A 14,070-nucleotide genomic window follows, 5' to 3' on the forward strand; every position below is an offset into this window, starting at 1 on the left:
CTGCATGCTTCAGAGGGTATGATAGTTAGAAATACAGTACACTGATTAACCTGTTTGATCTCCTTTCAGTACATTCCTCAAATACTGATCTCATCTTTATTTCTTTTTAGAAATACCATAGATGTTCTAGGGAAGGAAACAGGAATTAGATGCATTCTATATTACACGGTCATGTTAAAAGGAGTATTTCTGTTTTGAAAATAGCATGCTAATCTTCTCCAAGATTTGTTTCTCTTGCTGCTCTTCTGGCTTTAAAGAGAAGAGTGCTCAATCTGTATGGCCTTTATCTACATGACAATACATCTTTCTCTCTTTTGGAGCCTTGTTTCTATTTGCTTAGTTTGGAAGAAGTACATGGCAATGGAAGTCAAAATGATGGTGGTTACAGGCATTTTAACTCCATTATCTAACTGTTCATGTTCAATGGCTTTTGTTCAGCCATTGTTCCCCGTGGGTAAACTGCTCCTATTTCAGATTGTTTACGTGCTGTTTAATACTAATATCTCCCAGAATTCTGTCTCATACAGGAACAGGTTTCATAGAAAAATAGTGTAGGCAGGCATCAAGTCTGTAAGCTGTAGCTTGTTTTCTGTACATCCAGGACAAGTTCTCTGTTCTTGCAATCTGTGCTTGTTGTTTCCTAACATGTATAACATGATGCAAACTGAGAAATATTTCTTCTGTGAACAGTGCAAATATCCTCAACAATTGTCTCTCCTCCTGGCTGAAACAGGCATACTTTGTTTTGCCAGGTTTCTTCTGCTCAGCCACTGGTTTGTGAGCTTCGTATTAGGTAGGATGCATGTTAAGAATGTTAATTAGGAGGCTGAGGAGATGAGTTTGGTGACTGACTCCACTTTGGAGCAAGATTTTTTTTTTTGTGTGGGAGGGGTGGAACATTTCTGTAACTTTTAGATTTGTATGTTCAATGCTAATAGTGATTTCTGTGTATAGAATGCTATACCAGCTGTAAACCATCAGCAGAGGAGGGAAAAGATGTGTTGTCAGTGGCAAAACTTGATTATAGAGCATAGAGATAAGAAGAGCAGTGTGCAAGATTTCAAAGAGGAGGGGGATGTTTAATTTTACTCTTCTAGCACATAGAGCTGTGCTGTATCTGAAGTCTGTGCCCTGTAGTTCTGGAGGTCAGGTGGGCTGGAACAGCCTGGGGATCATGCCAATAGCAAGAAGAGGATTTGGCTGCTTTTCTCTTAGCCCCTTTATTTGCTGCTTTTTTTTTTCTTTTCTTTTTAAGAGCAAGGCATTGGTACTTCTTTTGGATGAGTCGTTACTATATTCATATAATAATTTCCCCATAGAACAGCCTTCAACAGTTTGATTTTGCATAAGGATCTTCAGTCAAATCTGCTGTTTGGTACTTCCATTCTTAGGTGGTTGATCAGTCAGGAAAGGCTCCAAGATGCTAACTTGGAGTGTGGTATTAAATAGGTTGGTGCTTATTTCTGATAGATTGCCAATCCATATTTTTTATTATGTTTTTCTCTTTTCTAGAAGGGTTTTAATAATGCTGGATAGCTTGTCTTTTGCAGTTTCTCTTGTATCCCTGGCATTTTACTCTGTGACTTTAATATTAATATCACGTACTAAGTAGTTAAATTGAGCATTTCCACCAATCATTCTTGACAAGCCTTAGGATAAAGGATTTTTTGGCGATTAGTTTAAGTTAAACATCTGACTTTTGAACTCATTCTTGTGGTATGTTTGAAGACAGTGGTGGCCAAACAGTGTGTTTTGCTGAATAACAGACTGCAAACATAGCTGTTTTTTGTTATTATAATGAGGGATAATTGACATTCTAGGGTTGATGTAGTTGATGTTTTACTTAAAGCTTTAAAAGAATTCAAAATACTTTTGTTATTTTGCTCTAATGCAGACAAGTATGTTGGAATTTTTTTTCCCCAAAACATTTCTAAGTGGATTTTAAGACTGCAAATTGAATTTGCTCTGAAATACAATTGAGTTATACAAAGTAGGCACTTGTAAATTCTCATTATGGGTGAGAAAAGGATAGAGTTGAAGCATAATGTAAATGTGACTTACAATCACGAGTGCTGTGAGTTTTGTAGAGCAAGATACGCATCTCGCTGAACTCTTTAAGTGATGCTGGCCTTTTTGGATTGCTTTGTTGGCAGCTTTGTGGTCAAGGATGAGCGGTCCTATGGCTGCAGTCAGCTGTGCTCTTGCCCACCTGCTGGTCACTGACCCATTGCTGCATTCGGGTCTCTTTGATCTGAGATACCAAAGATTCCTGGCTTTTCTCTTTTTGTGGGTTAAAAATCTGTGCTTGTGATCATGCTAATTGTTGATGTTGGACTGCTCCATTTGGTTATGTAGACGTTTAGAAGTGCACAAAGATCATACAGATAAGGTGTTGGGAGTTCAGTATCCTTTTTTGGACTCTTTTTAATGTGAGAATTAAGGTCAAGTATTCTTAAAAAAATAAAATCTTTTACTGGGTAATTCATATCCATAGAACTGTGTGTAGGTTTTAGATAGTTCCTGTGAATAACATGAGCTCTTTTCACCTCTATGTTTTTCAACTTGTGAAGAAAAGCACGTAGGCAACCTAAACCTGATGAAACGTTTGCATAGTGAAAAAGATGCAGTTCTTCCAATTATGCTGTTGTTCTAATAAAAGATTAAATATAAATATCTTGGGTACTCTCTGGATGTTGTAGTAGACGTGTGTTTAAAAAGTATGATTAAAAATAGTGTTTCTGAAGGGGAAAGGTAATAGAATCTCAAATCATTGAGGTTTGGGATTTTTGTTTGGTTTTGCTGTGTATTTTGGGAGGTGATGACAGAAAAGTTTGATACTGTGCAAAGAGGTAGGAAGATGGTATTTAACAGATAGCAGAGCTGTGCATGGTAAAGGGAGGAACGAAGCATTTGGTTCTCAGTGCTGCAGTAAGAAGAGTGATTGTAAAGACATGGTGTGTAACATAGTTGTCTTTTATTTGCAGTTACATTTTCCAGCCTTTTCTGAATGATCAGCTAAGGGAAAAATAATGTAAACTCACAAAATTTATTTTGTTGTAGCTAATTCTAGTTATAGTTTTTTCAGAGTTAAAACCAATTCTTCTACTGTGGAAGCTTTTAGGAAATGTTTAATAGAAACCTTTGCACTTCTTCAGCATCTTGATAGGAAGTTGTGGTAGTACACTTTGAACTTTTACTAAACATAGAAAATGTCCTTGTGGTAAAATCGATTTTTTTCAAGAAAAAAAATTTTTTTTTTTAGTTGTTCAAAGCTGTTTCAAAGAAATGGGAAGAAGCCTAGTTTTCCTCTCCTAGATTGTTAGCATGGTTAAGAAGCTAAAACAAGGTCAAGATTACTGATAATGCTTGTGTTGTAGAGATTCTATTGCTCAATGTGAAGTTGAGCACAGGTTTTTACTGAGAGTATGTATCTGCTTGGACATCTTGCTGTACTAGTTAAATACGTTGTTATCTCAAGTGCTCATCATTTTCAAAAAGCTGATGTAGCGCAACCATTCCTGGAGTTCTGTGAAATAAATAGTTTGAATGGGCTTTTATCTGGTGCAGGCAAAATCGACTGGGCTAATTAATACTGCCGAAACTAACCTGACTGACCTTTCATGAAGCGAACTGGGAAGCTCTTAGATATGTGCTCGGCCAGCAGAACTGCAAGGCAAAAGCAAGTTGGTGCAGGAAAGGGGATGGGGTTAGCGACATTTTGACTCGGCACCATTTCTTGTGGCGAGAGCAGCTTGTGTGCGCTCAGAAACTGATCCGTTGCATGCAGGAATACAGCTTGTTTTCATGGAAAAGACAGTCCCTCCCCATTTTTTGTTTGTTCTTAGCAGTGCACAAATGTTTATAGGAAGCAAACCAGTGAATCATTAGAAATGTCCCTTGTACAATGTCTCCTTAAACTGCAGGCTGGTAGTGTGCTGGAATGCAGGGATGTCTCTGTGGCTGTTTCTTTCATCAGCCTGATTCTTTTGAAAGCATCTTATTCTGCTTGTATTTTCCATACTGGAGGTTTACAGAAAAATGTTTATACTACAGCTTCAAACACTTACTGAAATGCTAGAAAACCTAAAGAATTTCTGTGGATTCCTTATATTAAGATCAGATGTGGGAATGTCACATTGAATATCTGCTGTACAAAACTCAGATGATTTTAATGGAAAGTAAGAATCTGAAATGGTATGTGCCTAGCAGCAAAATAAAAAAGCAGGGGGAACGGAATGGACAGAGGGAATTATATAATGGGTGAGAATTACACCTCAGTGGTTACAAGTCCATTTCTCTGCTGTGCTGACAGAGAAAGTAATTACTGCATTTATGTCTTTCTCAATGACCTGAAACTAGTTTCTAAAGCAACGTGTAGTATTTGAGAGAAGCCTGCAAAGCGAGCGACGCAGTAATCCATCCCATTGAAATGTCCCGTGGGCTGAGGCAGTTTCAGCTGCAGGGCGGTTTGAACAAAAATGGTTTTTAAAGTGTCTAACACCACTTTGGCCATTTTCCATTTTTCAATAATAATGACTCTATCAACTGAAACTTGGATTTTATTGATTTTTATTACTCTAGAAGTTAATTTGGAATATAAATAGCATTAAAATTAGTAATTTAACTGAAGCTGATGGAGAAGTGCATAAGCAGGATATTGAATGTAAAGTATTATTTTGCTATATAAACAGCAAAAGCTTATTTCATTGCGAGTGAAAACAAATGGATTTTCTTATTAAGGCTAATGGTTATTGAAATAAAACTTAATGACTTCAGTAAAAAGCCGTAAAATGTTAGAATTCCATAGTTGTTACCATGTTGACTTGTGCTCAGCAGGCATTTCATGGACATTGTTTAAATTAGCGTGCAGGTATGTGCGTGTCTATATTTGGAAGGGGAATGTAACCTTTGTGTTTGGGAAACCACAGAAGGTCCTTGACAGTGACTAGTAATCTGCCTCAGGGCAGGAGGGCGTTGGCAAGCCTAGCCAAATGTGCCACTTCAGCTACAAATGCTTAGGATCAACCTGCCCATGACCCTTCTACCTCGTCTATTACGAGTAATAAAAACCTGCTGCTTCTGTGGTTCTTGCCACTCAAAACTTGTGTTGGTCCCGGCTGGCTCGGGGTCTGCTCCAGTGAAGGGAACTGGAGCAGGAGCAAGCCCCAGTAGCCTTTAAAGCAGAGGTTATATGCTCCAAATTAGATTTACATAAACTGTTTAGCTAACTGTTCTGTGCTTGGGAAGAAAGCTTTTAACTTTGGAAGTATGAATAATTTAGGGAGGTTGTGATGGTATTGATTAGCAGTCTTTTGTGATCTTGGACCTTCCTGAGAAGAAGGGAAAGGATGGGAATGGACATCACTGGCAAATCCTAACAGAAAATCCTTTGTTTAAAATCATGTAGCTGTAAATTTCATATCAGATGATGACATTTTGTTCCTGTCCAAGACAATAGTTAGTGGCAGGTGATCTTTATGTCAAAGGAGAGAAGAACCTTCTTCCTCTCAGATGTGACTATATTCAGAGAAAAATATTTCTGTGGAATGCTGATGGTCTCTGGAAAGCTTATGAGCAGCATGTATCTGAAGGAGGAGAGAATTTGTGAAGAAAGGAGCACTTGTCTACGTAGTCACTACAAAGAGGGGGTTTTTACCTGCAGTATTGTAATGTGATCTTCATGCTTCCCTTTAAAGAATGTTGTTTCTTGAAAATGGAAAGGTTTTTTTTGAGGCATGTGAAGATTACTGGTCTTGCATCTCCAGTCAGTTTTCTCCTACTCTTATTAGAGGCTGCTCTTCCAACTGTCTCTTTCCTTTGAGTTTATCTAGGACCTCTTGTTTTCTTGCATGAACAACTTGGAGGCTGGAAGAACAATCCAAAAGTTTTGTTTTTCTAACAACAGCATCATTTTTCATCTGCATGACATTAGTCTTAATTTATGTGAGCCTCTATTCTTTCTGAACAAGACTAATTCTGTAAGAGCTGAAGATAACTCCATTTCTTGTTGCAGTAGTGGCTCATTATTTCTTATGTTGTCACTTCAGAATGGATTATTAGGATAATGGGATAAAGTATGATACAGGCTTAAGTTTATGTCATGAAAATTTTTAAGCTTTACAGTTTATAAAAGGTAGAGGGTATTGATTTAAAGAACATCTCCTAGAATGTGCCTTGACAGTGCTTTTAAAACACTCTGTTACAAATGGACCTGGAGAACCAAATTTAAATATTAATTTATAATTATTTTATTTGAAAAGACCACTTATTGAAAGTGTTTTTGAATGTATAGTGATTCAGCTATAATAATCTTTTAAGTATGCCTTTTCTTAGTGATAGGAGTAGATAGGTCTAGATCAGTTGCATTAAAATGTTGGTTAGAAGTAGACTGGTGAAATGGTGTCAGTGTTCTGCCATGAGTGCTACTGTAGAGAATTTAAATGGTCTTTAGTCAGGCTCATTTATGTTAATTTTTGGAAACATATACTTTTCGAGTTTGACAGTTTTCTAGCACTTCTATCACCATAATGCTTTGGAGCAGCTAAAGTTAGTTTTTTATATACTACTGCTATTTTCAGTTGGTGAATAACACTGGTATTCTTTTTAAAAAATACTGCATTCCAGCATTCTCATTACATGCTTTTGACTAGTTTTGTATCCTTTGGATGAGGTGATGTTGGAGATCATCAGCCTCTAAGCCTCCGAATAGTGATTTTGGTTCTTGTGCATTAGAAACTTCAATTGAAATTATTTGATGTTCATCTTTGTTCTCTTATAGCCCTGTTGTCTGTTTGTCAAGCTATTGCACATTAATCTATCAGCTTTTTCTGATAGAATGCTTAGTGTGTTTTTGTAACTAGGTCTCACACACCTCTTGTTTTAATGCAGAGTGCTGGCAAACAGCTTGTGATGTTGTGGTCAGATTTTTTTTTGGAACTTCATGTCTGCTTCAAGTTGGTCTTCTAAACATGAGATTGTGGGGATTTTATCTTTCTGTAAATTTATGTACGTTAAACTAATAGACTGATCTAGACATAGCTGGCTTAATCCGAAGCTGGTTGAGTCCTCACATTTCTACTGAGGCTTTGAGCTAGAACAGAGGCAGTGTTACTCACTTTTATTTATTTTTCCTGTTTCTCATCTGTCAGCAGTCAGTACTTTAGAAACTTAATCCTTTTGAATCAAGTATTTCAGTAGCTCTAGTATGAAACATTTGTGTTGAAGAGCCAAAATGTTATATTCTAAGTGTTAATAATAAGTGTTAGTAATTAATGGCTGTCTCACTGATTTAAAAATTAGTAATTTTCAATGGTAAATTTTCAAAGACAAAAACAAAAACAAGGAGAGCAAAATTAAGGTGGGTGATTGAGTCTGACACTTCAATCTCAGCAGATGCCACTATGTCAAAAAAGGTCAGCTGTTGAGTAAAGAGTATAATTAACTTTTTTTCCCTTTTCTGTACTTGCTCAAAATGTTTTATGTGGAGGTAGAATTATTGCTTATGACAAACGGGAGTGTAGAATCATTCAAATGGAAGGGACCTCAGGTATAGTCTGAGATCCTGCTCATGGCAGGATTAGCACTGAACTCGGACAATGTTGCCTAAAGCTTTGTCAAGTTTGGTCTTGATTTGATTATTTCTTATTTTTGTGATTAAGAAAAAGCAGTTAGTTGTCAGACTTTATTCTGTATTGGAGATATCAGTATCCATGAAAGAAAACCATTTAAACATTTAATTAAACTATTCTGAAAATACTCACTGATGCATGAATTTTGTCAAAGATGGGAAGCACATGAAGCAACATACTGAGTTACAAAATAGTCTTTATATTTTTGGTTTTAGAGCCTTGATGAGTATGAAGATGATGAAGCAGGGCAGAAGGAGCGAAAGAAGGAGGATGCTATTACTCAACAGAATACAATACAAAATGAGAGTTCCAGTGCAGATACCCCCGGCTCATACTTGTTACAGGTGAGATCTTAACACTTGTTAATTTTGATATTTTACTCAATTTTAAGACTCATACTGCCGCCTTCTTTGTACTCCTACTTAACAGTAGATTATACCTATATGGGAACAAACATGAAGTTCAGGAGTTGTCACATTGCTAAAAACAGAGTATGAGGTTCCATTCCCCAAACTCCGTACTACTGAGACCTGGTTCTGACAACAGAATCCTCTATTTCTGTAGGGGCTTTGAAGGTGACAGTGTTGATGTTCACCATAGAACTTACTGTTTAATGAGAGCAAGAGAGACCTGGAGATTCAAATAAAAAATACTCACAGGTTTCAAATGATCAATTAATTGGAGGTAGACTTTTCAAATCAGGACCCAATTTTCTGGTTTAATTTATTGTCAAACTTACAATTACCAATTCTGCGTGAAACAAACGTGCACACTCTTAGGAAAAACAACACTTGCCTCTGTGAAACCTCTTCTCCCTTTTTTTGGTGCTCCAATCCCCTCACCACAGGTTACACTCAGTCCTGCAGCATCCCTCTCCCCCAAAACATTGCTTATTATGCCAAATACGCCCCTCCTGCATACTATCCTACCTGTGGCAAATGTTCTGTCTCTTTCCTTTTGTGCCCTTAGTCCCTTTAGCCAGTCTTGTTTCTCCTCCTCTCTGTCACCTGACAGCATGTGCAAACCCAGCAGTACACACTGAGGCCATCCACCTCTGCCTGTTGACTGTAACGAAGGCAACAGCACGTGCATAGGCAGAAAAATATGTGAACAGAGCAAGCACACGGCGGTAGTTTTCAAACTACCTGTAACCAGAGGGGGCATCGCTGAATTTAGTGGGTCTGGATGAGCTTTCCTTCCATAATTTTGCCAAGTCTTTTCATATGCTTATGGATGCGTTTAACATTCAGAGGAGCCTGTGGCAAAGATGTCTACAGCTTAATTACCTGGAATGTGAAGAACAGTCTCCTTTTGTTTAAGCTGAACTTGTTTCCACGTGATTTCACCGAGGTGTCCCAGTGGAAAACATGGGGAACCACTGCTTCCTCTTTATGTGACTGGAGTGCCACAGAGAGAGCATGGGCCGTCTCAGCTGCCTCTTCTATTGGCTGCAGAATCCTATTTTATTTCGTTGTTCCTTGTACACGAGATATTCAGTAACATTCTGTACTTTTTTGGTTTGACTATATTCTATATATATAGGATCAGGAAACAGGAATGAGTAGTTCAGTTATATCATGCAGTTGTAGAGTGGTTTAGCGGTGGTTTTTGTTTTGTTCTCTTTCTTTCCTGACAGTTCCTGGTATCTGCCTGTTTGTCTGCTGAGCACTAAATTTACTATTTTTGTTATGTGTGTGTACTCTAACTTAACATTTTGGAGTTATCTGTGAGTGATGATAATATGCCGAGAGGCTGATGCATATGTAAATTTAGGAGCTTGTTTACCTTTTTGTGTCACTTTGTGCTTATGTACACTAAATTTCATCTCCTGTTTCATCTAGTCACTCCCAATAGAGAAAACCTGCGTGTTTTCACAGCTGACCTTCATCTTTTCTGTTCTGAATAGTGTCTGTGGACATCTTCTCCTCAAATATATTGAAAAGCACAGGTCCCAGAACAGGTTCCTGTGGAACTCTTCTGGGTACTCCATCCACTGCAAAAGCTGACCATCAGGGTCCACCATTATTTCCTGTCTTTTCACTAGTGATTTATTCACAAAAGGAAATTAGCTTTTATTCTAATGTAGCTTAATTTCTTTAAGAGGCTTTGGGGAATGCCTTTTTGAAATTCAGTGGGCTGTCAACCTACTTTCTCTTCTGGACATTTTTTCACTTAAAAATCTGTACTGAATTTGTGAAGTGTAACTATTTTACAAATGCCCTGGTGACTCTTCCACACTGTATCATTTTTACTCACTTATTCCGTAATTGTTTCAGACTTACTAGCACCACTTTATTCAGTATAATTATGAAGCTTACTGGTCTGTAATTCTCTGGTCTGCATTAGAATCTTCTTAAAGATGGTCATTATGTTAACTGGTCGTACTAGGGCAGTTTTAGTGAAAGATTATATATGATATTGAGTAGTCCAGCTATTGCATTTTTCAGTAACATCAATAGTTTCTTCAAAACTCAAGGAGTAAATACCTTCTAATTCTGGCAACTAGCTTTTTTTCATTATATTAATTTGTTTTTAAGTTCTACCAGCGCTTCTGTTTGAAACAGACCCTTTGAGTCTTCCATGAAGAAGTGCTCTGATATAAGACCCTCACCATGCTTTTCCATGGTGAACACCAACAAAAATATTTTACAGAGAAATTGTTTTCTCTGAGTATGCCTCTTATAACTTGATCTATTGTCTTTGCAGATTCTTTGGCATGTTTCCTCATACTGAAATGTTTTTATGCTTTTTCCATGTTGTTTGTTGAACTCTTTCTTATTGTGTTCGCTCTGTTTTCACTTCTTCACCAAATATTCCAAAAGTTGTCACTTCTAGATTCCCCTGGTGGTATTATTACAGAATGCTTTGGCTATATTCCCTTGCCTTGCTGTTTTGGGGTTTTTTTTGTCCATAGTATCTATTCTTTTTGAGCAGCAATCTCAGTTTCTATTTACCAGGCTGTCTGTATTAATTGTATCCTACACGGTTCCAAGTTTGTCACCTCCATATTCAAACAGGCACTACTACTTTGTTGACAGAGCACAGCAGGGGTGTCCTGTCACTTACAATACAGAAGAGAGTCCCAGGCCTCGGATCTGGCAAAGACCCAGGGTGGCACATGTACAGAACAGATGGAACCTTAGAAAGTTGTAGCTGCTAAGACTTAATCAGTTTATTACTGACTCTGTCAGCTCACTTTTTATTAGAAGACTTACAACTTGCCCAGTTTGAACAGGATTTTACAGTGTTATTTCAGCTTTGATCACTTAAGTTTCCTTTTGGTTCTACTCTGTGCAAGTTAAGCCTGATTGGGTTCTTAAAAATAGTTTATGTTTTAGGCCTAAGAATTCAGTCGATTCTAGTTGCCGTTGCCCAATATTTATTCTAGTTCTATCTACTAAGCAGAATAAATATGTTTCTGTAGCGACGCTTTCACTGATTTGTCCATTCTATTATCGTTTTATGGGATTTGTAAATATATAATTACTGTGACTATGGTAAACAAGGCAGTTAATATTGACTTCATGTTTGATGGGCAAATGTGTTGCTGAATAATGTTTCATTTCCAATCCTTAACCTGATCTTTTGGCTTTATTTTAATGTTGTCAACAGCTGCTGTTCTACTCACAGGCAAAATGCACATTATTTGAAAACTCTGGCAGAATTTGAAGATCTTGATCCAAAGCACAGAGATACGAAATTTGTTTAAGAATAGATCTAAAAATATACCAGACTTGTGAGTATTTTCCCTGAATCAGAATTATTTGGCTGAGATAGGTTTCTCAATTGTTTTACATTGGAAATACGGAAGATGGTAGGTCTGGCAACATTATAAACATTGAGAAACAATTATAATCAGAACTGATACCTAACTTTAGCAGAAGATGGTGTGGAAAGCCACACCTCACCACGTGAATCAACACTAAATCCACTCACAAGCACAAACGTTGTATCTGTCTCTGACTTCATTGCTTGATTTTCCTCCGTTTTTAATGCTGCAGTTCAGTGGTTCTCAGCTGTGGACTACTCATTGGTGTGTTTGGGGATGCAGACTTGAGAGTGATGAGTTACATGTAATGAAGCTTAGAGCTCTTAAAAATTAACTAAAAATTTATAATGCTAAGGACGAGCATAGTTGAAGTTACTACTTTAACTAGGAATCAGTGGAGCCTGGCAATTTATATAAATATAGCTCTTGCTTAGCAGAGATGCTAAAATTGAAAGTAGTGCAAATTATTTGATAGAAATGCCTTTCTTGCAGTTGGACAGAAATGATGTGATGGTCAGGGTCGTGAATGTCTTCTTTTAATTGAAGAAGGTGTTAGTAGGTACACAATTCGGTTGGAAAAACGATTAGCTTACTGATGACTTTTTAAAGTCTCTTAGAAGATTTGCTGAGTTCTTGAACGTGGAAAAATGCTATTATTGTGCTAATGCTCAAAAACCCCGCACCGAAACCCACCACATGCAAAGCCTTAAATTTTACACCAAAGCATTCAGGTTGCGCTGATACCATGGTCACCTGCATCCTGGAATTCAGTTGTTTTGGGGAATATTGTAGGAGGCCAGATGCGCAAATATGTGCCCTTCTTAGTGTAAACCTGTGGCAATAGGGTTAGCATGACTTCTATGTCATTATAGAAGTGGTATGTGAGCATGATAGCATGTTGTAGTGTCTGTATTACTTTGTGCTGTTCTTGGAAGACTGGAGAGCAAGTTGGAAAGGCTGAGAAGATTAATCCCAAGGCAACATAAAGACTTGCAGTGGGAGATGTGTCTAAGTCCTCCATCCCTTAAAACCTTCAAATTGCAACTGGCTGTTTTTCTGGAAATTACGCCATGGTCACACAGAACTGTCATTCTCAGTACCTTGGAAGGAGTTTGAAATCCTTTGCTTCATGTTATCTTTTGTTCCTTTCTGCTCGCATGTTATTTCAAATGTGGTATCTGTGAATGCTAGTTGTTGTGCTGTGTGCCGTATGAACACGCTGTAAAACATTTTGTCCGCTGTGAACAGTTTGACATGTAAATGTAAGGTACGGGATTCTTTCAAAGGTGTGAAAGAATCCTTCTTGCCGATTGCAGGTGAGGATAGGATAAAATGTCTACATAATCAGCGTTCACCCAATGGTATAATTATAAAGTTGTGCCACAGCAGGTTGCGTCCATCATAGTTAACTTCAGTAGTGAATAGGTTAGATGGCTGATGAGGTCATCTAAACTGGATTTATTAGCGTGACCATTTAGTTATGACTTGTGCATTTAGTTGTACATCATCCAAGAGCCTATGAAAATTGAAGGAAAACCGTATCTGATCTTCTTTTAACCTTTTGTTCTAAAAAAGCTTAACATTTCATCAGAACATTGCAGTCAATTTCTAAAAGGAACATGGTCCAAAGATACTCCCACAGAAGCGCTCTGGTGCAGCTCTGACTGCTTAAATACCAGTCTTCACTTTAGATGTGACCCAACCCATTAAAATTTTCTGAAGCAGTGCTACATGCCAGTGTTAGAAAGCCATAAATGTTTAATAGAGGCATTTTATAAGCTATGCTGAAAACAGTAAATAAAATAAAGTTAGGGAATAAAGGTCTCTAGTCTCTTCTTAGCTGTGTCACAAACTGCGAGGAATGCAGGGAACTGAAGAATTACATGCATCTCTGTTAGGAAACACAGCTGAAAACCTGCTTGACACAAGCTTCCCCAGAGTTTTGTGCGTGAATCTTATGCCAAGAATACACTGCCAAGTAACCTTCTCAACTTGCATTGCAGTTTATACCTGTCTATTTTGCATTTCCTGGCTTTTTATTGTGTGCAGCAGTATAATGTCATACAGCATAATTTTGCAATTACTCTCATTATCCAAAGTGTGTGGTAATGATATTCATTCATACCTGACCACAGCTTTTCAAAGATGTTTTGCGTCCAGGTTTGATGTAGATCTTGCAAAGGAGAACTGTGTGCGTGCATTCAAGACTAGTAACTCATTTTTTGTAAGTATTGTCATGATGTTACTTGGTGTTAATTTCTGTCCGTGGAGAAAGTGCAGTTGTGCTATAGGGCATGCCCAAATGTATTAAGGCATGTGTTTCATTTTCTGTCTTCTATTTCTTTAGATGTTAGGCCAAGGATTATTTTACATAATAAGGTGATTATAAAATTGGTATTGTTTAAAAAAGTGAGTAAATAAAATGTCACTAAAATACAGAAATATGTCAATTAGGAGGAGCTGTGTTTCAGTATATGAAGTCGTACGTAATTCTGCCAAATCAGGTTGTGGGACTCTTAGTATTTGACAGTTAATTACCAGATAATATTCACCTAGGGTTTTCTATTTGCAGATTAAGAACATGATCCACTTCAGAGATGGTATGAAATCAGCCATTAATATTTGCAAAACACTTAAGCAATAATAGTGAATGCAGTAGAAAGACTTGTGAGG

At 37.5% G+C, this 14,070-nt stretch overlaps 1 protein-coding gene across 1 annotated transcript in view; it reads left to right on the top strand.

Annotated features, from left to right (window-relative positions):
* The window catches only part of PAWR (pro-apoptotic WT1 regulator), a 76,461-nt gene that overhangs the window by 34,599 nt on the left and 27,792 nt on the right, over positions 1–14,070 (top strand). Inside the window, exon 2 of the mRNA XM_086471459.1 lies at positions 7,844–7,972. Coding sequence (XP_086327585.1) covers positions 7,844–7,972 — 129 coding nt within the window. The remainder of the gene's footprint in view (positions 1–7,843; positions 7,973–14,070) is intronic.

This window comes from Leptosomus discolor, chromosome 1, assembly GCF_034619465.1.
Source record: "Leptosomus discolor isolate bLepDis1 chromosome 1, bLepDis1.hap2, whole genome shotgun sequence".
Lineage (NCBI taxonomy): Eukaryota > Metazoa > Chordata > Aves > Leptosomiformes > Leptosomidae > Leptosomus > Leptosomus discolor.